Below are 22,467 nucleotides of genomic sequence, written 5' to 3' on the forward strand. Positions count from 1 at the left end.
CCAATAAAAATGGTTTGACTATTCAATTTTATTTATTAATTTAGTGAACCTTTCACCAGCAGCAGTGTGGGAGCAACCTCTCAAAGTGAGGGGGTTTCTTGTGTGCAGTGAGCACGGTCTAGCCTTTGTGGTTTATGTTCAGTTGAGTTACCATGATTTATATCCTCCCAAATGCTCTGTCGGGTCGGGGTGTGAGGGCCCCTTAGGGTTGGGGTTCAGCCTTTTGGAAGAACTTAGTAATATCAAGGAGGGATGTTAGGAGGTGAAAATGAGAGGAAATATAATCATTTTCATATGTAAAAAGACCAATAACTAATTGAAAAAGGTATTTTGAATAGTCTTTTAAATTTTAACGTTTCAGAACAATAAGCTGCTATAAAAAAACTAATTAATCCAACATTTATATTGACTAATTAACCAAGTTAAACAATTAATTAATAGTGACCATTGGCCAATAGTTCATAATAAGTTTGTATTTTTCACCTTATTTTAATATTATTTATTACAAAACTAAAAATACCCGCGACCCAACATCCTTTTCGATATTTAATTTCATTTATTATCAATTTTACTTCTAAATATTTTGTTTCGTGGAAAATCTAGTTTAAAAAAATCATCACTTAATATTAAAAAACATTTCACTTTTAATCAAAACGTTTTAAAATAGTACTTTACGATGAAGTTTGGTATAAAGTGGTTACATTTTGTATTACTATGGTCATTAAATATTGAGTGTAGATTAGACAAGTATACAACCCATGCATCCTTTCTCAATTTTATATATAACAATCATTCAGCATCACATGGCTACCCATATATAAATAATTTGAGGGCAATTCAACTAACTAACCACACCATTCGTCACTGTTTTACTAACTATAAAACTTATTGCGTCCTTTAAAACATATATAATATATTTTTGTTAAAAAACATGAATCCATGCCAACAATATAGCTACATTGCAGATCGAGTATATATGAAAAAATAAAATAAAATAACAGAAATGAAGATTCAACGTAACAGAGCATATAGTAGCGTCGTGAAAAATCTTGATGAACGGACAGCAAAATTAAAGTAAGATAATAAGGAAAGAAGTCAAGTATTTGGTTAAAGTTAAAAGAAAATATAGGTGTCGCGTGACTTCTTGTCGGATCTAAAACTCGTAGAATCTGAGGATGTCTTGGCAGTACACGTTCATCACGCAGCTTCACATGTGGGTAAGGAATTTGCAAATTACTAGAATAACGTCCACACACACAACACACATCTGCAACATATAGGGATAACTAATACGACAACTTTCTTGATGACTGTTTTATTACTAGTGTTTAATAATGTTTTTATATAACAACTAAAATTTAGTTTGGATTGTTCATCAGTTTATTTAGGTGTCGAGGAAAATTTGCTGTCACTGTTTAATGGCGTGCACTTGGTAAATTTACAAAAATCGTACTCCATGCATTCAATTATCACTTTCGAAACTGAACTATCCATCTGGTATATAATATGTTAATTACATGTACATTATTTAAATTAATGTCCACAATATGTATATTAAATTCTGATCCACGATATAATTTTTGGGTCTTTTTAAAAAAGAAAATTATGTAAATCACAATATGGTAGATTGAATTTAGGCAAAGCATGCTGTTTCAAAAGAGGAATGTGACATTATATTGGTTTTCTTTGTTTGTGTTGAAAAATACAAAGTCCAACTCCGTATGGCCCAACAAACATTTATCAATTCGGCCCAATCTATTACTTATGTCGTATACAGTGAGCCTATGTTAGTGGGCTCATTGCGTATGTATTCAATGGGCTTGTAGATACCAACCCATCCCTGCGTGGACCACACTTCAAAACAACGTCATTGAATTTTATGAGTTAAAATAATCTACATTATGTATTAAAATAATATACATATATATTAGAATAATGTGCTTTATGTGTTAGAATAATGTACATTATGTGTTAAAAATAATAAAACTTCTGAGATAAGATAATGTAATTTATAAGTTAGAATAATAATGTACATTATGATTAAGGACCTTGTAGTCCAATGGTATCTTATTGCTCCCCTAAGTGGGTGATAGGTTCGAGTCTATATTCTGTAAAAAAAATTGAATAAGATGATAAATAAAGTAAAATTACGTATACACATAATTAAATTATATAAAATGTAATTACGAGATGGCATAAATTGACAACGTTTATGTCGTGCAAAAAAAAAAAAAAAAAAAGTAATTCCGCGGTATATATATAAGTATGTTAGTTGCATGGTTTGTGAAACAATATACACGTGGTCGCATGATGTCGGAATTGTACTTGTCTGTATAGATGCTGTATGTGGTGTCTAGTCGGGCATAAAATTATACATACAGGATACTATACGAGGGACAGGCTGAGGCAGTTCACCCCACTTGCCAGTTGCCAAGGTGGTAGTAGCTCAGATTGGATGGCCCGACATTACTATTTTCATTTCTACCCATTACTGCAACCAATTCAACCATTTCAAACCCTACTACACACCATAGACCAAGTACAAACTTTATATCATGCAACCATGTGATCGATCAAATTCTTCATAATTAACCCTACTCACTTATACAACTATAACTATTATAGATTTCCAAAATTTTAAGTGCCTTTTTTGAATATTTTGCTCATGTTATAAGGCGGGATTATTTACTGCACACCCTGAAGTAGTGGTTGTAAGTTTTTCTCGTCACCCAAAAAAAAAAAATGTATGGCAAGTCCTGAAATGTATGACCAAGTGGGTGGAACATGATTTTCGTACATACCTACATGTCATGAGTTCGATTATTTGCTAACACCTTTTTTGTCAAACTTTTCGCACACTGTCGGATAGTGGTGTTAATAAAAAAAAATGTATGGGAAAAGCAAAGCATTCATTATATTACCAATGATGTGATGAAGCATTTGAAAGCAGTATCGTCTAATTAAGTTGGCGGTGTGTGGATTAAGTTGAGGAATGGTATCAAACCATTGGCTGCTGCATTGTATATCTGGCCAACCTTTCCTCTTATAAAAGTAGCAACTAAATCCTGGAAAATACAACCTCCAAGCATGCATATATTATATGAGGAGACAATTCAATTCAAGGATTAGATTTGGTTTTGGATGTCTCAAATCAAAACCAAATCAAGTATCTTTTTTTTTTTTTTGAAAATAAATCAAGTATCTTAATTTAGTCTTTTATCAAATCAAATATATATTTCGATTTGATTTTAAAGTCAAAATATAAGAAGAATATGATTTTTTTTTTTCTTCTTCTAACAGTGCGCTAGCTAGAAGTTAGAACAAATTATAGAAACACATACTCCAAGAGTAATAAAAACTATAAAGTCTTTCACATGTAATTTTTTTACGACAAAAAAGAGTATATATTAGCAATATAATTCGTTGGGTTTTATACCTAGAGTGCTATAGTTTAGTACTTTATGAATAGGCTAGGTAATCATATCAAATAGGTAAGTTGAATATGAGTAACTACAAGTATTCATTTGTTAAGTGTGCTTATATATTTATAATTTATCCCGCAAAGGTCGAGAATCATTTACAAGTATATAATAAGTATAGAATTTGTTAATTTGAGTGTAAACTTACTTTAAAAAAAAAAAAAAAGGTTAATGCAATTTATCTTATCTGTCATTATATTATTGAATGAGTGTAAACGTATTTTTTTTTAAAGATTAATTATTTTTTACTTGTTAAAAACATTGAGATCCAATGATGGAACATTCGAAACCGGCCAGCATCTAATTTGGTGGTGTAGGGTGTTGTGTTTAAATTAAGGAATCTTAGAAAATAGAAACCATTGGCTGTTGTTGTTTCAATTCTGTCTCATCTCTGCTTGAAAGGACCAACTTAACCCTGACAAAGTCAGCTTTATTGCTTACAATATGCGAATGCACTCCAAAATCCAAATGCTCTCAAGGCCCATATAGGATCCTACCTTTAATTTGGTGTTGCATTCCCATTTCACAGCTATGGTTTGGAATTAAAGAGGAATAAATTAAATTAAAGTAGATGGGTTGCAAGTTTGGTCGGAATTAAATGGATTATTCGACTATTAAATTAATAAAGATGATTTTTTTTTTCATACATGAAAAAGAAAGAAAATTACATAAATCTGATATGGAACGCGACACATTTACAAAATTAGCTATTAAATTAAAGGGGACATAGATCATTAGGATATCTAAGATGTGAATGTCATGTTTCATTGTTTTCAATGCCACAACCTACACAAAAGTTTTTTCTTTGCATACATGCTTAATGTGATCGTTCCAATTTTAATTCTACGCAATAACTCTGGCTCGTATAACAATAACAATATACTAAGTGTAGGTCTGTATCATTCCTTTCTTGCCTAACCTTATGATCACCACTTGCCAATCACTTTGAAGAACCCATTGGAAACTTTAAGACCAACAAAACAGTAAACCATGCTAAATAACTCACTATTATATATGCATATAAATTAGTTGAGACACCAACATATATACCTTGTAATGGAACACACAAATTGGGGTCACCTTTGGTGTTAATATTTGAACTTTTGACAATTTTCTATATACTCATTACTCTCGACCTATTGGGAGAAAGGTATCAAAAAGGTATAATTAAAAAATAATTTAATATATATAATAATTACATTGCATAAAACTAGTAATATTGGAGTTTTTACCATCCCTCAACACTATTTATTTCAAGTGATCTACACTATCACTTGCTTGAAACTAGTTAATTTTTGAGATTTAACTCTTAAGTCAGGATTAGAATTTCTGTGCATATTGTATAGTTGCGCACCATGACCATACTGGCATTGGTCTTTAAATTTTTTAGAAATCAGGCTTGATCTATTCGCTGGTGTGGTGGGAATTGTTATGCCCAAATACTTATAATTTTCTTTTGATCTCTTTTAATTATACCTCGTATGTAAAAAGATATATATATATATATATATATATATATATATATATATATATATATATATATATATATATATATATATATATATATATAGTGAAAGGATCATGTGCATTTGTTGCTTCCCGCGCGGATGTGCGGTGGATTAATGTGCGTGAGATTTGTACACAATGTGCGTGAGTGTTGTGCTTAATGTGCCTGAGATTTGTACTTAATATGCGTGAATGTGTAAAATGCAGCAGAAAATATGGATATCAGCTTCTTCCCCATCCCCACTAGCCATTGCCCCCATCCCACGCATATTAACATGACGTGAAAATTATATGTGTGTGAAGTTTTGTTCAGAATCTATTCATGCACGTCTTTGAAGCATTCTGAACAAAACTTCACGCACGACTTTAAAGTAAAAAACTTCACGCACGTCTTGATATGCATGAACAGTTAATATGCGTGATATTCTGCTATGGTGAAGGCGTGAAAATTCTCTTATTATTCACGGATACTAAACACAAATCGTACGCATATTAAGCACAATACTCAGGCACATTAAGTACAAAACTCACGCATATTAACATCACGCACATTAAGTACAAATCTCAGGCACATTGAGTACAAATCTTACGCACATTAAATATAAACCTCACGCACATTAATCCACCGCACATCTGCACGAGAAGTAACAAATGCACCTGATCCCTTCCCTATATATATATATATATATATATATATATATATATATATATATATATATATATATATATATATATATATATATATATATATATATTCATGATATCTTAGTGATTAGATCTAGCAGTTTAGGATGTTTTATAACTAATATAGCTAGTTCACGTGATTGAATTGATATTTTAACTCCTATTATATGAATTAAGATTTTAATAATCGGTATATATCTTTAATTATACGAACTAGTTATATAGGCGTCATAAAACTTTATACCAAACTATTAAGATATCTTGGATAGTTGGATCTATGATATATTCCTACAACAATGCCTTTTTTTGAGCACTATCAACTCTATTACAAAGCAATCATGGGCGGATCGGAGCCAATAGAGAAATGATATGTTTATTTTTATATATATATATATATTTTTTAAATCAGTTTTAATTTTTTTTTCCCTCCCCTTCCACATTATTCTCTTTCTTACTCACTCTTACATTCTCTCCCTAATATCCCCAACTGATAAGGATGTTTTTACATTCTCCCCTAAATCTCCCTAACTGATGCTGATGCTCTTATGGATGTTGCTTTAACCAAAAAGAGCATCGAAAGTGTATGTTGAGCCACCCTTAGCTTGGTCCTTGGCCGACAACACGAGACGTGTCGGAGTGTTGAATGAGAGGGTGGGATGCCCATCCATGGATCTGTGTTTTTAAGGTGCACAGCTGACGTACTACTGCACGCAGTCGAAACGCTATATATATATATATGATTGTGTACGACTGACGAAGCTTATAGGCTTTTGTCGATTTTGTGCTATACAACGTACGCCAAATAATATGCTACCAAGGATAGGATGTCCACTTGCAAAGCCTAGCTATATACCAATATAATATGCTGTCAAAGATAGCCTGCATGCTTTCGATTTGCTTATTTACTTCCTTCTACTTTGGGAATTTCGAATGGGAAGAGGACATATGCTCTAGGAATGGTCATCAATGTCAATGCCCTACAACTCCAGGCCAACTATGTGGATAGATGCCTAGCTAGCTACACTATACATACATATACTTGCCCTACATGAAGTTCATCATTATTAGAAATTAATTGCTTTGATGAATGAATTGAGGATTATTGGACAATCAATCTCAAGGGTTTTTTATTTGGATGGTCTTAGGCATTGTTTTATTATCCTATGATATATATTATTCTTTCACTTTTAAAAGTAAATCATGTTGTTATATCATCATATTTGTAATTAGAAAAACCTGGTATGGACAACCATGCTAGATTGCAATACAGTGCATTTTAGGGTTGAAGGAAGCCTTACATGCGTACAATTGAGAATAATCGATCTATCAAGGGTACGGTTACTATCTCGTTGGAATTGATATATAGAAGTTTTGAAGAATAAAATTTGAAAGTGGGTACTACTCCAAAGATAAGACATATTGGAAATATTACTAACTCTCACTTCCACATTTTGGAAGCCGTACTAGCACTCAAGAATTGATTCTTGTTCTATTAGACTCATCTAACCCACTGGGAAGTGATTCTTGTGTTGATAGATGAAAACTCGATCATCATAACGCATCTTATATACCCTAGCATGTGTGCCCTTGAAAATCTGTAGAAGGACCTAAGCCATTGATATTTATTGATAATGTTACTAAACTCAAGATTTATGATCACCAGAAATCAAGAGTTTGCTGTAAAAAATTGCGGTTCCAATTCAACCAAATATCTAAGTATCTAACCATCTAAAAATTAAAAAGAAAAATCTTTTTTTGAACGTATCATCCTCTTCTTCCTCCTCCTTTCCTTTTATACTCCGATCCTTTTCTTCTTTCTCCTCTCCCTTTCTTCTTTCTTCTCTTGCATTACTATTTACTTACCAGGCTATCACTATAGTTATATCACTTATTATTCGTATAAATATTTTCATTAAAAAAAGTAATTCTTTATATATTAAAAATAACTAGATTTAAACATGATTTGTAAGGTTCCTAATCAAATATAAAGTTTATAAAAAAAAATAGAAAACTTGAGAAAAACATCTAACAGGGCGTTTGGTTGGAGGGATTTTAAATTCCCTTCCCACTTAATTCCCACCTAATTCCAAAGGCCATTAAATTCCGTAGTTTGGTTGGAGGGAATTGCAATTCCCCCATTTTCATGGAATTAAAATCCCATGTCCCCCCCCCCCCCCCCCCCCCCCCCCCCGGTATTTTAATTCCTGGGAAAAGTCAAAATTACCCATTCCTTTTTTAACCTAAAATTAATGTCTAACAACAATAATGGACATTTTTGACTTTATACTACTTATTCCCTTTCAATTCCCATGTATACCAAACATTGGAATTGAAATTCCCAGTAATTATATTCCTGTCAACCAAACACTGGAATTTAAATTCCCACTTTATTCCCAGTAATTCAACTCCCATGGAATTACAATTCATTTCCCACATAATTCCCCCCTCCAACCAAACGGCCTGTAAAAGTCTTCTCATGGACACAAGTATGTATATACAATTTATTCCTTTATAGTTTGACTAAATTAAACATATACCGTATTTAACAAAGGGTGTGTGTTTGTCAAAATAAAAAATAAATAAAAAATGAGCGTGTGCGTTTCTTAATCTTTAGAGATGCATGCGCGAGTAATTTGATTCTTTGTGCTACAATAAGATACATACACTACTGGAAATTCTGAAATTTTCGACCATCTGAAAGTGATCATAAATCAAGTTGAAAGTCTTGTTCTGACCACTTTTGGTATCCGGAAAAATCTTTGTTGCTATTTCCGACCACTTTTTGGACTTTTTGGTATCAACTTAATTTAAGATCATTTTCAGGTGGTCGGAAATTTCAGAATTTCCAGTAGTGATACATGCACGTGCATATATACACACAAACAAGTATAAAAATTTTACAAATTATTTTCAATTCTAATCAAGATAAATCACATAATTAAAACAGATGGTACATAATACAACATGCTTGATGAATAATACACCAAGTATACAATGCTCAAGCTGATTATTGTACTTCATACACGGTGGGGTACTCTTAAATCTTAATACATTGGGTAGGGGTGGGGGTACCCTTATTTCTAGTAATATTTAAGACAAGTCCAACAATCCACACGTACAGTTGAGCTAATTAATTAGTAGTTTAAGACATAATTATTATATTGTTCAACTTAACGCCTTCTCGCCGCCGTTTCTCGCTGGCAGTTGAAGAACACGGCGGCCACTGGAGAGCCTAAGTCGTTGTCGTCGGCGAATTTGCGGGTGTTGAACCGGTCCCTGGACGGCGACGAGCTCACCGTCACCGACTGCCGTCTCTTCTGCTTGTAAAGCAGAAACACAAACCTGTGGATTCCTATGTTTGGCTTTGGTGTCTCATAGCTCACTATTTCTCTTCCTGACATATATGTTCCACATGCAAGTTAATTATATATATATATATATATATATATGATCTCATGTCATCTAATTTAATATTAAGGATTAAGCTAGCATAGGATTCTAAGAAAATATAGTACCAAATGAGGAATCTGTTGTTCCTGGTATGTCTGTCACTATCCTGCACCAAATTAAACAAAGGCTAGGGTTACGTTAGTTGTTTCAATACCAGCTCTAACTAACTAACTACTAATTAATTTGCATCACAAACCAGTGCAAGTGTTCCCTCAGATATGGATCACTTGGACCAGGAACATCAGGGTCTGTCATGATCTGCCAAAACATACATACACCAAAAACTCCAAAATTAATTATATTTGCGAAACAAATGACGGATAAAATGAGACAAAAAGATAGTTACCAGGGTAAAGAAGGATCTCAAATCTCCGTCATGAACCTCAACCTTAGGTTTAGAGGTGAGTAAAGAAGGAAAAAACTCATGGCCATTGTAGACATGCTTGTTGGAGTTGTAAACCACAGACATCTTAACACTTTGGGAGAAGTGGTCAACCACATCCCCAACCACTCGACCAATCACAAGTGGGTCTGACATTTTTGCCATTATATTCTCAACAAAAACAACAACAAAACTTAGGAGCTGAGGTTGTCTGATCTGATCTGTATATATTACTATTAGCTTATTGTGTGGAGCAGAGAAGTGAAAACCACCCATATTTATAGTGCAGTCTGAAGCTATGAATTGCTTGTTTAGATAGATGTTTGAGGGGTATAGTATTCAGGTGCTGTGAGGGATTAAAATATAGGCCAGGGTGTTCAACAAGTGGGATACTACACCAAGAACAAATTAAATATAAATTAATTAAGGGGTATATATGCATTTAGCCCTAATTTTTTGGCTTTAATAGTGTATGTGTATACTACCAAAGAGAAGAGAATATATCTCTTTGTGCTTAGAAAATAATTTTAAATGGATGACGACAAAGATGATTTGACGTGTTTATGCTGTTGAGCTACATATATACATATATATATGATGTGTCGCTTTTCTCCCCCAATTGTACATACTCAGGCTTGTTCGGTATGTAGGTCGGAATTGATCAAAGCAATAATTAAGCTTAATGGAAGACAACTTTATCTATGCATGTATTCTTAATCATTAATCCCATTATTTTCCTATATTATCATAAGAGTTTTATTAAACTAATTTTATTTCTTGATAGTACATGTTGATTGCTACTTGGTTATCCCCTGTGATAGAGATAGGGGGAATGATCATTGTTAGTGTACTCTGGTAATCTCCTTCTTTTGATCAAAAATAAATAAATAAATAAATAAATAAAGCTCAAGCATCAAATCACAAGCTATATACAAAAATTCAAAGTTGAGATAACTGGATGGGAAAAAGACCGCAAATTATGCCGTTCAACCGTGGGCACCGTGCATGGTGCACACGGTTGTAAAAACGACGTCGTTTTGATTAAAAACGACGCGTCCGACTTAAAAAAAAAAAAACAAAAAAAACAAATCAGTTTCGATGGCGTTATTTTGTGCATAATTTGAACTATATATCCAGAATAAATGAACTATATATCTAGAATGAATGAACTATATGGTTCAAATTATGCACAACATAACACCGTTAATGACAATGAAATTGATTTTCTTTTTTTTTTTAAATTGGACGTCAAAATGACGTCGTTTTTGTAACCGTGTCCCAAAAAAACTATTATATATATCTTCTAATAGATTAGACCCATAATACACGTTTCATTTTAGGGAACACATCTTAAAACTTTTGAAATTATGAAAGCGCCTCCAAATTAAAAGGATTGGGGAAAGTTTTTAATAAATTTATAATAAAAAACATGTCTAATATACAAAAATAATCATATATATTTAAAAATTTTTGTACATCATAATGAAATGTCATTATTAAATATATATAATTAATGATTAATTAACATGTTTTTTATATAACCGACGTAATATGTTTATTTTATAATGTCTCTTTGAACAACGTCTTTTTTTAACTGACGTCGCATGGTCCACATAACCGGGTTAAAAGTGTATTATGTATTAGTGAAATTTTAAATACAAATTAAATAATAGAACTTTAATTTCTATTATCTAAAAACATAATAAATCTCAATCAAAGTTATATCCTTGATTTATGTCCCTCTTTTTGTATGCTAATAAATGTATACATTTTACTTTAAATGTTGTACACCTCAATAATGTTGTTAGACAAAGTTGTCCCTACTACATTCCTGTTAAACAAAACTGCCCTTACACCGTTATAACACTGTTAGTTACTGTTTAATTATAACATTGATAACTCCATCATTATTATCACACACACACATATCATTTGCTTATTCTTTAATTATCATTTTATTAAAATTATTATATTATCAATTTAATAGTTTATTATATTTTAATTAAGTTTCTATAGATGGTAAATCATATATATGTGTGTGTAAAATACATATATTATTTGTGTATATATAATTCGAATTATAATTTTTAATTATTTATATTTATCAATATTTTAATATTGAACATAAATTTTTACATATCACATGTACAAAATGCTAGTTTTATTTGATAAATAAGAATTTCTAGAAAGTAATTAGTTCCTGCCTAATACGGTAATACCTATTAATGTTGTGGGCCATCTATATTTCAAAGTACATGCATAGTTTCATTAGTGGATTTGTAAAGAATGCTTATTCCAATGTCTGCATATCTCATTTTATATTTTAACTTAATTAAATCAAGACTTATTAGCTAAGCACTTTGTCCACATATGACATCCGGGTTGGACTCTCATATGAGAGGTTGTTATTGACTACATTGTAATAGAGTCAGTAACATTCAAAAAAAAAATCAAGACTTATTAAAATTGTTTATAATTTAATTTTTTTTTGTGTTAACACATAAATTTTAATTTATATATTTAAAAAGTATACCAAAATGTCTCCGATCCTATACTTAGCTTGTTCTGTTTAATTATATATCTTTTAACACTTCTATCAATATTATTATGAAATTAAAAAAGAAAAGAAAAGAAAAGGAAGAATCTAACTATGATACTGTATGCACATTCTCAATCTACATATATACATACTAATTAAAAGCTGCGCTCCAACCACTTTACAATATTAAATGTAGTCCAATTAACCTAATCTATAGCTAAGCTAGAAGATGTATAAAGGGATTCTCCACAAACAATGGTGGAGGACTGGAGGGCTCATATATGGTGGAACAGTTTTGTCAAAAATTTCTATAAATAGAAACCTCAATCCCTCCATTTTCTTCATATTCCCATTCTGACTTTGCAACCTTAGCTTCCTTAGCCTCATTATATTTGCCCAACGCATCTAAACCTTTTCTTCTTCTGTTCCTTTCCCTTTCCGTTTTTGGAATGCATTAAGGTGTTAGTGCTCCGGGAGAATGTCGGCTCCCTTCTTCTTTTAGCGCAGCCATACATACATGGTATTGCTCGGAACCCCATTTTCACTCCAAATTTCTATGCCCCTCTCATTTATATATTACATAAATTTTCACCAATGAAAGATGTAACTGAGTATGTGAAACATAATTTTTGATGTTACGAGCTGAGGTACCATTTCTCAACACTATTGAGTTTATTCAGTATATACATACTCTCGAATAGTGACCTGCATATGGACAATTGTTTTAATGCTCTCATTCTAAAAACATTACAATATATTTTTTTATCGGCCTGCCATTGAATTACTTTTTTTTGTGTGTGTGTTACATAAACCATAGTGCACTAATGCACATTTTTATGCGTTGTTGGCCGATTCTTCACTCACACGTGTTCACGCCAAAATAAATAAATAAAATCATTATTAGTGAACAATTTATCTCGTTTTAATTGACTATTTCTGCTTCTTCTTTTCTGTTTACCAAAAAAAAAAAGGAATAATAATTATGCTTTACGTGACTGGCTTGAATTCCTGACCGGCCATGTGCGTAATTACTTTTTTTTTTTTTTTCATTATAATTATTCTTCTAGATGGACAGGAGAGGAAAAGATTCAGAAACATCGACGGCATATAAAAGACTGATAATTTTGACAATTTTTTCCTGCTTTTAAATGTCTCGTTTGTAATGACATTTTATTATGCATGTTAGAGATTGGAGGTTGTGTCTAAAAGATCAAAATGTATATAATTTTTTTTTTTATTAAAAAAAAAAAGCAATTATTTTATATTCAAACTAGAGTTTTTTTTTTTTTGAATGTCATTGGCTCTATTGCAATGTAATATCTGTTTATATACTTTCTCAACCTACTGAAACACAAAGAACAAATAACGCCTTCACTAAAGCTCAAACTTATAACCTTTCAAATGAAAGTCCAACCCAGATACCATTAGATCTTTAATTTTTTGGTTATCCCAAATAAGATATATATTGACCTTGCTTGGTAATAATAATTAATTGTTAGCGGATTGTAACGAATTTGACTAGTAATTTGTAAAAAGATGTTTGATAAAATTAGTTCTTTAGGTTAGCGGTTAACATGTAAAATGACATATAAGGGTATACATATAATGTGCGGCTCCTCTTTATTTTTCCACTTTTTTCCACATCAGTGAAAAAAAGTGGGATTTGAGCCTTGAGGAGGCTCCGTATATTTGCTTGCCCATCCATTGATGTGCGGATGGTTAGGCATTGAGCTTGACTTCTGTCATCTAGTTTAAGTTTTTTTTTTTTTTTTTTTTTTTTTAAATAAAATAAAATTATAAGGGTATTTTGAAAAAAAAAATTAATCTTTTTTTAAAATGCCAAATTGAAACGTTGCATATTGTAGTGCTTTAGATTTCCAATAGTTTAAAACAAATCACTATTCCAAATCGTTGAATAACTAAACACGTTATTTCATATTTTGACCTAAAATGACGAATCAATCAAAATTTTAATTGATTTGTCATTTACCAAACAAGCTCATTATGTGGTGCAATGCAAGCTACTCCTCTTAAACTAAATCTCCTCCTAAGTCAAGCCCCAAGTCCATTATTTTGCAATTACTACATCTTTAGCTCATCTCTCACATTTTCGGCTAGCCCAAGGTCCAAGGGCGGGATCCAAATTGTGGACCATGATCCTCGTTACAAAGTGAATCATTGATAGATATTAATTTTTAATGTATTAACAATAAAAATGTAATACACTAGAAATAAACTTTAAAAAAAAAAAAATCAGTAGTACATAGAAAGTAAAAATGAACATATATGTCAGTTTTCTATTTTGTAATATGAATCATGATCCATGATATAATGAATGCAATATCCATATTTAATCAATTATATAAATAATTACTTGATGATGAGTATTGATGAAATAATAATAATAATAGCAAAGTGCCAGGAACAAATGCATATCACTATACTAAAAGTTATAGCTAATAGCTTATACTTGCGGAAGAAAATATGTCGCACCCAATAATCTTGCTCTGATACTAATTATTAAATCAAACATTTACCATTACATCAAAAGTTATAACTAGTAATAAAAAAATGCAACTGTATTTTTTATACTTGTATATATAGCGGTGAGCACCATATTTTCATCTTTGCCACCCAACACAAAGAATTTGTAAATATATAAATAATGATTATAACTTATTGTTTAAATAAAAAATGGATTATCACTAACGAATTGAATTACTAGCTAGGTAGGAAGGTTCTCCAATAATGAACAAATGCTGTAGGACTATATATAAAATACTACAAGAATTTCTTTTTTTTTTTAATTTCATGCACTATCCCATTACAATTATATATAATTATTAACTACTTTCTATAGAGCTAGCCACTAGAGATTATGAAACAATAATTATTGGGATTAGCTAGATTTGCCCATTTAACGCAACAAAAAATAATGATTTAGTGTAGAATTATACAAGCTTAAAAATTATTAATTATACACAACATGCATGTGCAGTGGGTAGTGTACTGAGTGTTTTCAATTATTTTTTTGTTTACTTTGACTTTGTACAAAAAGCATGATGTCGACGAACACGGTAGGTTTTTTACAAGCTATTGAGTTAGTAACCATAGGGTAATAAATTTGACTACTCTTCGCTATGAGCGGCCTATTAACTTTCTTGATTTGAGTTAATTTGGACAATTTAAAATGGTGAGTTTACAATTCAGGGTTTAGGCCGTGTATACTTTTAGATAGTAATTGCAAGATAGGCTTCCTCTCACCCAAAAAAAGAAAAGGCATGCATGCTTTTTCTGTGTACAATGATGGTACGTTGGCCGTGCTAGATCCTAGCTAGATTCGTTCTCCTTGTTGCATGCTACGGAGTATTTTTGAAGATTTATAGTGATGCATTTGTATTTGTAGTACAATGATAGACTAAGTACTAGCCATATTTATAGGATCGGAACATCTACGTACTGCTTTACCTGGCCGGCCGGGTTCCAGTTTATCCATCACGGACATATATCAGACATGCAACAGTATATGTGATCAGACATCAGTGTGTTGCAATATAATGATGCTGCAACCACCTGCACAAAAACGAATAAATAAGGGCATCAACTTCAGGATTTTTCCCACCTCTGATCTAAACCGTATGTAAATCCACAAGTACTGTAATCCCCGTGCAAAGGAAGAAATTAAAGAGATGCACGAATGATCTGATGGTCACAGCATTCATCCACAATATAATATCATCTTTCTCTTGTATATATGCAGAATTAATTGTCTGTCTGCATGCAATGCAGCTTATCCTCATGCTTATTAATTCAGATGGAGCTGCAAAAAATCTGGGACGAGATGCGCTTGTTAATTATATATGTTGTTTGCATTTTGTGCAGATGCTAGCTAGCTAGCTAGAAACCCTATAATATATGGCACTGAGCTGGCAATTATACTGTTGTCTATCATGGATAAACTGATGGATCAGAGCTTGGGAGAAGCAGTAGATTAATGTCCCAAAATATGACTAGTAAATATGTAGCATTCAAGAGCAAATTAAAAAGCTCTAGTATAGGTCAGGTCTTTCCGTAAGCATTAATCGTTGCTTATGAAACTGTAAAGTGATTGTTTATTCAACTGTAAAGCTAGTGTTTTAAGTCAAGTCATCTTCTAACAAAAATTAAGAATTTTAGGTTAAGGTTTTTTTTTTTTTTTTTTAGTGACAGTCATACTCTACGGCTCGAATCAGGTCCGAATTAACTTGGAGAAATATATAGGCCATATTTGATAAATGGTTGTTAGCTGATTGAGTTAGATGGTATGACTAAGTTGATAACATTAGCTGATTATAAGAATGTGTTTGGTAAATTATTTGTTAGGTGATAGCTGCTTGATATAATTTCTTTTTTCAAAAAGCTAATTGAAAAAAAGACGAAATGTTGCTTTACAATTTTTTGAATTTTAGCATTTTAAAGTTACAAAAAGTTAATTAATTAAACACTTATATTGATTTCTTAATTAAATCAAACATTTAAAAATAGTTAAATAAATCAAAATTAACTAATAGACTAAGTATTTTATCATGGCCATAAGCAATTCAAGGCCCAGCTGCTGGTCTGAATTGGATTATTTGGATAAATATACCCAACAAAGAAACATGGGTCCGCTGATTTCGCATCTTCATCGTACTCTGTCGTGGGCCGACCAAATTTCAGAATCTGATCATACTATAATCCACCGTTCCTATCTAGCTTGTTGGGCCTTATTAGTGTCTTCCTTAACCTTAAGCTAGCTAACCAAATTGCCAGACAGGAAGCAAATTATAGTCCACATTGCAATGTGAATCCGAGTTTAAACATACACAATTTATATATTAAATATTTATAATTTACCTATTAATAATTCACAATTTGTGATGATCATGTATTGTATTCACAAATTTTCAAAATTAAAAAACACAATTCATATTCTAGAAGTTCACAATTTCAATATTAAAAATATACAATTTTAAATCAGGATTCACCTTACAAGGTGGAATCATGGTTCGTGGTATAACAACTGCCAAACAGGACCCGCTGGCCGCTGCACGTTTTGATGGGTGGTAAGACAAGGGCACAAGGCAATCCAGATCATATAAAAGGGACATAAATCATGCACCAAATGGATATTCTTTAATCTTTTAGGTATAAACCCAACTACATCATTATTTTTGTTTATGTATTTCCATTAGTGTTTCTATGTTGTTGCTTACAAGTAACTACTAACAGCCTTTTTTTTTTTTTTTTTTTGGATGGCTTGAAAATTGTAGCCATTACATGAGGGTCTATATATATTGAATATTTGAAGTCTACGATATAATTTGCCGCAATTGACATGCTAGTGCATTGGTATCCTTGTCTGCATTTGAATAGCTTTTTAAAAGGCATTATTGTAAAAGCATGAGTTTGAACTTCTAACATTACTTTTAAAGATTTTCAACTTCTCACACTTAAAAAACATGCATCTTTTAATACCCCGTATTATTTTTCTTAAATAATTTTTAACAACTTTTTATTCATTTCATGAAACTAATGAATATATGGGTCCGTCATAATGCAAGTGAATTAAATTTAAAATACATATCAAAAGAAAATAGTCAATATCATGTGATCTATATTTATTAAATTTGTACTATATATATGTATTTAAGTTACATTTTACATTTACGTACAACAACATAAAAATGACTACGTCTGATTCAATTCTTATGTAAAATATTTGGCTTTCGTACGTCTATGAGTTCTGTTACTTCTGTATCTAGAAATGCAAATTGATGAATAATTAATTAAATGCCAACAAGAACACAAAATATATAAGAAAATATTTAATTTGTCCCAACAAAATGTAAAAAATTAAAATTAAAATAAATAATGGACAATAGTGTAAATATGAACATTATATATACGATCCTAGCTAATATCAAACCATAGACCTAATTTAAGCTTGTAATGGATAAAAGTAATGAAACAATCATCAATGAAGAAGATCAGAACTCAGAAGACAACTTTGAGTATATGGAGCTCCAAAGCCAAATATGAAATATATTCAAATTTGTCCCCCTTGTTTCATTACAAAAATTATATTTATACTAATCATTTTAAAGTTACATTGTACAAAATGGTTATTAATAGGGTGGTTAGACACTTACACAGGTTCTTTGTGTATGTATTAGTCACGATCAATTCTAAGACATATCACACACTACATAATCCACTCAGTACAATTAACTTTGACATCATTCTAACCTTTCGGTCATATATATTAGAGTATTAGGCGCATGTGGGCCGAACTATCAAGTCAACCAATATAGTTTGATGATAAGTTATATCTCTTTTCAAATAGTATATTTTGAATGTATGAATGTAATCATCCTCCTTATTCATGAGACGTAGCAATTAAATAATTGAAGAAACGAAAATGTAAAGCAAATAAAAGAATTGGTACAAAATCCAACTGTTAGTTGTCCCACAAGCTTAGCTTGCTCTCGCAACTACAAAAAATGGGGTGGTTGATGGGCCATGATTAGGAACATAGTCTAGTTAAGAACATTATTTTTGGCAAAATTTTCTGCCACTGTAATATAGATTACTTGTCCACCCCTATTAATGAAAAGTGGGGCTTATAACCAAGGAGCCCCTGTTGAACATTGTTATGGCATGGAAGATGGAGATGGAAAAACTTTAGATCATTAATATGAGACATCTTTTGAGAACAAAATAAAATTGTTAATGTCTTTACAAAAGTGGATGTGCAACATGAGCAAGGAACATGTGTATGTGAGAGACGATCACCGATAAAGATTCTTTAGGTGCTAAGAGATAATAATATAATTGTTTCGTAGCCGAGAAGTATATAGGTGTGAATAATATGATTGTTTTCAAAATTAGATTTAATGTTAAGTTGGCTACAAATCTAAAGGTTGCAATGAGTTGAACAACTATTGCAAGATCTTTAACGTTAGGGCTATCAAAACGAGCTAAGCTTGACAAGTTGTGCTCAATTAAACAATATGTTAATTGAGTTGGATATCTTACTCGTGCATAACTTATTTGGACATATGATTCAAAATTACCATCCTCATAAAATGAGAAATTTCAAGTTTGTGTGATTTGTAACCAAATGAAAAGCGCCATCAGATTTTGAGTTTTGGGCAGGCTGATTATCTGTCAAAGTGTGGGTGCAATTCATAAATGATGGCTATCTTTTCATCATCTTATAAAGAATATGCTTCTCTAATTAAGCTCATAAATTAGTCTAATTCTAATTCAATTAGAACATAAATACATAATTGGGTTGTGTAACAGTATTGGAGTCTTGGCGATTTATATACAAGCCACCATCAATTTTGGAGTGGGCTGCCAAGCAATTCCCATTTGTACAAAGACAAAACTTCACCTAATCAATTGCCATTGCTGAACACCATGTGCTTTCTTGGTGATTGAGTATGGATAGCCACACCCAGCAACAGTAGATTAGATTTCAGGCTAAGTAATCATCTTAAATCTGAGAAGTCAAAAAGGGAAGCTTCATCCTCTTCATATTTTGAAAGGAAAAAAAATAAAAAGAAAAAGAAAAAGAAAAAAAAGGTTCTACAGAGGCATCTCAAGATTCCAAGAAATCAGTAAAAATCACTTTTTTACTTATTGGTATGGCTCAATTCCCATTCTGACTTTTATCTTTTAATCTTTTATATTGGAATTTGTAAGTTTATGCTTTGATTCTTTGATGCTTGGTGCTTCCGTAGCATGATTTTCAGGGGGCTTCTTGGTTTCATGATGGGTTGCTTTGGATGTGCTGGTCAGCCTACTGAGCCAAAAATTGAATCCAAAGCAGTTGGGGATGATCAACCTGTTATCACATCACCTAGGGTTAGGCTTAGTGATGGCAGATTCTTGGCTTACAGGGAGAGAGGAGTCCCCAAGATTAAGTCCAGTTACAGAATAATTATTGTTCATGGCTTTGGGAGCTCCAAAGATATGAGCTTTATGGCTTCTGATGTAAACCCAATAATCTCTTTTCCCTTCTCTCTCTTTCTCTCAATCTCATCATACTGATTTGCCTCCTTTTACCTCTAATTTCTGCTTTCTTGATTTTTGAATTTAATTCCTGGGGTTTGAATATTTCAAAAGTAGGAGTGAATTGAAGATGTATCATGTATATCTGGGCCTTACTTTGGGATTTCTTGAATGTGTGAAATTCAAGTTGCTTTAGAATTAAGAATTGGTTCTCCAAATCTCAGATTTCAGGCTTTCACCAACAATTTCATGGGAATTTTATCTGAAAATGGTCTATTTTGTCATTAATCACCTGAAACACAAACTAAAATTGCTTTTTGTTGATCATGGTATAGAGCTTCATGACAAGAAAACTTGTTTCCAATGTTGTTGCTGTTGTTATTTGTGAGAGAGACCCTTGTTTAATGATCAAAGTTCCACTTTACTTGCATTGTGTTTTGGCCAATCACATGTTACATAGTTTAGCACCACTCCCTCCTAAGTTAGAAGAATAGATTTAAACAAAAAAAAAACGAAAATTGTTGGAGCTACAGAGTATGTTATTGCTTATTTGAGTTGTAGCAGGAATGCATTGATTGATATTGCAGAACTTCTTGTAGAATGGTCTGATAGTGCTTTAGTTCCCCAGGAACTTCTTGATGAGTTGGGGGTATACCTCTTGATATATGATCGAGCTGGATATGGAGAGAGTGATCACAACCCCAAGCGCACATTAAAGAGCGAAGCATCTGATATTGAAGAGCTAGCTGATCTGATGCAATTAGGACCCAAGTACTACGTAATAGGCGTCTCACTAGGATGTTACCCCGCCTGGAGTTGCCTCAAACGCATACCCAACAGGCATGCTCAACTTTCACATTGTTTTTTGCGTTTCTGATTTTAGAACCAAGTTTGTTTGACCTCGAAAAACATACACTTGCAGGCTTGCTGGTGTAGCACTAGTCGTCCCCTTCGTGAATTACAAATGGAGATCACTTCCGGATAATCTGACGAGAGATGACTACAGGAAACAATTATGCCAATGGGTAATATGGGTAACACGCCATGCTCGGGGACTGTTACACTGGTGGCTGACACAGACTATATTCCCTTCAGCCAGCGTTCTTGATCAAAACCCTCAATTCTTTTGCGAGAAAGACTTGGAGGTGTTGAAGAATACTCCAGGATACCAATTGTTCACTCAGGTAACTTCTGTTTCTGAAAATACATTGCCAGTTTGGCTATAAGAAAACTATAATCCATGATGATAAACTTTACGAACGAATTGGACCATTAAAAAAGTTGTGAAGTTAAAGAACCTATCTGAGCTTCTGCCCTTGTTGCCTGAAAACGAAAGGTGGATAATCTCAAAAAGAAAGTGCTTCGCTTGCTCTAACAGGATGGATTGAGAAGTCGAAAAGTTTTTGACTCGCTCTGCCGGGACTGCACTGTAGCTTTTGGCAAGTGGGATTTCGACCCCTTGGAGCTAAGCAATCCATACCCCAAGAATGAAAGCTCGGTTCACATATGGCAAGGGTACAAGGACAAGGTTGTGCCCGTGGAATTGCAGAGGCATGTCTGGGAAAGGCTACCGTGGATTCGCTATCATGAAGTTCCAGATGGTGGGCATTTGCTTGTGTATGACACTGCAGTTTGTGAGGCCATATTGAGGTCTCTTTTACTTGGTGAAGATCCTTTACTGTATAGGCCAAAACTAGACAGCTAAGTTTCCAGTGTTCAACATTCTTGTAAAATTGTATTCAAATGTGATTCTGTTTATTTGATTTTAGAAATGAAATACAAGTGTGGCAGTGGTTGCTGTTTCTTCACATTTCCAGATTGAATGATTAGGCAGAAACTGGGCAGTGAGATACTTCATGCAAAGAAATTTTAATGATTATTTTTATTTATGAGAAATTCAACGGAATATGAAGTCCGCCTTGTGACTCGTAACTCTCATAGAGAAAAATTTTGTGGTTACCGAATCAATTGTTTGACCAAATTGTGACCTATGAAAGGTTTCATCTATTTCTCATGATAGTGTTGTACAGATTACAATAATTTATATAGGGAAAAATTATAACCTAATGAGCCCACTCTAACGGGTCTAGGGTTTCAACATGACCAACTCCAGGTAACGGGCCTAGGATTTCAACATGACCAACTTGAGGTAGCGGGCCTAGGGTTTCAACATGACCAACGCCAGTATACCAGCTTGGCGCCAAATGGAACGGTATACCAGCTTGGCGCCAAATGGAATGAGTGAAGTAGTAGCCTTCCTAGGTATCCCCTCCGGTTGATCCAACTTTAAAAAAGTGCAATTAAATACATAAATTTAAGATTTTAGCTCATTCTACTCCTTTAGCCGGTTACCCTTCCAATTACTTCGGGTAAAAGCTTACATGACATAT

At 32.6% G+C, this 22,467-nt stretch overlaps 2 protein-coding genes and 1 long non-coding RNA gene across 4 annotated transcripts; 1 reads left to right on the plus strand and 2 right to left on the minus strand.

Moving 5' to 3' along the window:
• Positions 1–8,564: 8,564 nt before the first annotated feature.
• On the minus strand, positions 8,565–9,721 carry LOC109169248 (CEN-like protein 2). The gene is made up of 5 exons (XM_019318103.1): positions 9,466–9,721; positions 9,316–9,377; positions 9,185–9,225; positions 8,739–9,063; positions 8,565–8,702 (listed from the first exon to the last, which is right to left on the minus strand). Exons 1-4 carry the CDS (start codon positions 9,664–9,666, stop codon positions 8,840–8,842), a joined length of 528 nt encoding a protein of 175 aa, XP_019173648.1. The 5' UTR covers positions 9,667–9,721; the 3' UTR covers positions 8,565–8,702; positions 8,739–8,839.
• Positions 9,722–13,372: 3,651 nt separating this feature from the next.
• LOC109169290 lies at positions 13,373–21,407 on the minus strand. The gene is made up of 3 exons (XR_002052210.1): positions 21,310–21,407; positions 17,282–17,283; positions 13,373–13,384 (listed from the first exon to the last, which is right to left on the minus strand). It is a non-coding gene; the product is annotated as an uncharacterized LOC109169290 (long non-coding RNA).
• On the plus strand, positions 19,402–21,886 carry LOC109169289 (probable lysophospholipase BODYGUARD 1). Of its 2 annotated transcripts, XM_019318163.1 has the most exons (5): positions 19,402–19,708; positions 19,807–20,059; positions 20,706–20,917; positions 21,000–21,261; positions 21,456–21,886. In XM_019318163.1, exons 2-5 carry the CDS (start codon positions 19,808–19,810, stop codon positions 21,780–21,782), a joined length of 1,053 nt encoding a protein of 350 aa, XP_019173708.1. In that variant the 5' UTR covers positions 19,402–19,708; position 19,807; the 3' UTR covers positions 21,783–21,886. The 2 variants fall into 2 exon arrangements, with proteins under 2 accessions (XP_019173708.1, XP_019173709.1); XM_019318164.1 differs by lacking the exon at positions 19,402–19,708 and having other exon boundaries at positions 19,715–20,059.
• The last annotated feature ends 581 nt before the right edge of the window (positions 21,887–22,467 follow it).

Source organism: Ipomoea nil, unplaced genomic scaffold, assembly GCF_001879475.1.
Source record: "Ipomoea nil cultivar Tokyo-kokei standard unplaced genomic scaffold, Asagao_1.1 scaffold3267, whole genome shotgun sequence".
Taxonomy (NCBI): Eukaryota; Viridiplantae; Streptophyta; class Magnoliopsida; order Solanales; family Convolvulaceae; genus Ipomoea; species Ipomoea nil.

Excerpts from the sequence above, each read along its gene's own strand:
- LOC109169248 (XM_019318103.1), bottom strand. The coding sequence starts at position 9,666 with ATGGCAAAAATGTCAGACCCACTTGTGATTGGTCGAGTGGTTGGGGAT. Across the intron at positions 9,378-9,465 it reads TGAGATCCTTCTTTACCCTG|ATCATGACAGACCCTGATGT; the intron begins GTAACTATCTTT and ends ATGTTTTGGCAG. Across the intron at positions 9,064-9,184 it reads AACAACAGATTCCTCATTTG|GAAGAGAAATAGTGAGCTAT; the intron begins GTACTATATTTT and ends CATATATGTCAG.
- LOC109169289 (XM_019318163.1), top strand. The coding sequence starts at position 19,808 with ATGATTTTCAGGGGGCTTCTTGGTTTCATGATGGGTTGCTTTGGATGT. Across the intron at positions 20,918-20,999 it reads CTCAAACGCATACCCAACAG|GCTTGCTGGTGTAGCACTAG; the intron begins GCATGCTCAACT and ends ATACACTTGCAG. Across the intron at positions 21,262-21,455 it reads GATACCAATTGTTCACTCAG|GATGGATTGAGAAGTCGAAA; the intron begins GTAACTTCTGTT and ends TTGCTCTAACAG.